We start from the raw sequence: 1566 nt of genomic DNA, 5'->3' as shown, positions 1-1566 counted from the left end.
ATCCCATCCCATCCCATCCCATCCCATCCCATCCCATCCCATCCCATCCCACCTCCCCTGGCCTCACCGAAGATCCTCAGGCCCCAGGAAGCCCAGGTCACCGTAGTTGATGTGGAAGTTGAAATCATGGCTGTAGCGGTTAAAGGTGATGACTTTGCGTTGAGGGTAGGGACCCATGCGGGAGAAGAGTACACGTTTATTGTGCTTCAGGCTGCGGACCCCAGGTTCTTCCTCCACCTCCCTTGTGAATTCCACCTAAGCAGCAGGCAGGAAGAAAGCATACTGGAGAACCAGCATGGGGATGGGGCAGAAAGACAAAGGGACAGGCTGGGGTGGGCAGAAGACAAGATGCCGCTTAGAGGCTACAGGAGTTTAACTCTAGGTGGACAGGTTTACTCACCAGAATGGGATAGACCACCGCATCTCGGATGACAAATGGCTTCACCTTGAACGCTTTGCTGAGGGCAGCTGCCTGGTACACAGCCCCCATTGCAGCTGCTTCATCTGCATTGATGTTCTTCCCCAATTCCTCCCTACAGGAGTCCCAAACATCAGTCCCCTCCACCCAAAAGCACCCCACCCAGGGTCCCACCTGTTCAAGCCTTCCATCTGCCCATCACCAGGCAGACACAGGCCCTGTCCCCAGTGCCCACACTCACTTGCCCACAGCCTTCAGCAACACCTCCTGAACCTTGGGGACACGAGTGGCCCCACCCACCAGGATCACCTGTTCAATCTCATCCTGCAAAGGGGGAGGACAGGCGAAACAGTTGACATTCATGTCTTGCTACCGCACCTCCTGATGGGCATTGCTGCCACCCTGTGCCCTCACCAAGTTCATTTCTGCACTCTGGAGGGCCTGCTGGACAGGCCCAGGGACCCGCTCAAACAAGTCTGCACACAACTCCTCAAATTCTGCTCGAGTCACTTTTGCCTTGAAGTCTATATCGTCCATCAGGCCTTCGATCTGGGGGGTGATAAAAGTGAGTGTTGGGGGGCTTCTACCAAGGCCCCACTCTGTGGGTAAGTGAGGCAGAATCCAAGGGAACAAGACTGGGAAGATGGCACTCCCTTGGGAGAGGGGAGGTTGCCTCCAACCAGCCTTGTGTGGGTACCTGGGCCATGTGGTCAGCGTTGGCGCTCAGGACAGTTTTGAGCCGATTGGCCTCCCGCAGCAGCTTGGCCATGGCACGCGGGTTCTCCCGTACATCCTTGGCCCTCCCGCCCTTGCGCTGCTGCTCATTGAAGAGCCCAGCCAGGTGTTCCCGCAGCCGAAGCTCCATCTCTAGGCCCCCCAGGGTGCGGTCAAACCTGTTCAGGAAAAGGGATGGGACACTATGGAGAACAGGGTCTCTGCACTAGCAGAGGAGCCTCTCAGCCCCAAATGGTATCCTGCTCTTCATTCGAGATTCTATTCACCCCTACAGTGTGGACACACTCCATTCTCAAAGGGAATAGTTCATCCATCCACTCATTCAACAGTAATCTCTGAGCATCAGTAATAGATGCATTGTTTTTCAAAATGAGTAACAATTACTTGCAGGGAAAGCTGTGTTAAAAAAAAAA

The 1566-nt window shown here is 54.8% G+C and overlaps 1 protein-coding gene across 6 annotated transcripts in view; it reads right to left on the bottom strand.

Moving 5' to 3' along the window:
- Hyou1 (hypoxia up-regulated 1) overlaps positions 1-1566 on the bottom strand; it is a 13581-nt gene that overhangs the window by 6968 nt on the left and 5047 nt on the right. For all 6 annotated transcript variants that reach the window (XM_004636427.3, XM_023721141.1, XM_023721140.1 and 3 more), the window contains 5 exons: positions 1116-1311; positions 833-967; positions 660-742; positions 401-533; positions 68-255 (listed from right to left, as the gene is read on the bottom strand). In XM_004636427.3, coding sequence (XP_004636484.1) covers positions 68-255; positions 401-533; positions 660-742; positions 833-967; positions 1116-1311 — 735 coding nt within the window. The remainder of the gene's footprint in view (positions 1-67; positions 256-400; positions 534-659; positions 743-832; positions 968-1115; positions 1312-1566) is intronic.

Source organism: Octodon degus, unplaced genomic scaffold (genome assembly GCF_000260255.1).
Source record: "Octodon degus isolate 3935 unplaced genomic scaffold, OctDeg1.0 scaffold00080, whole genome shotgun sequence".
NCBI classification, from domain to species: domain Eukaryota; kingdom Metazoa; phylum Chordata; class Mammalia; order Rodentia; family Octodontidae; genus Octodon; species Octodon degus.
This window is presented reverse-complemented; position numbering and strand designations above follow the sequence as displayed.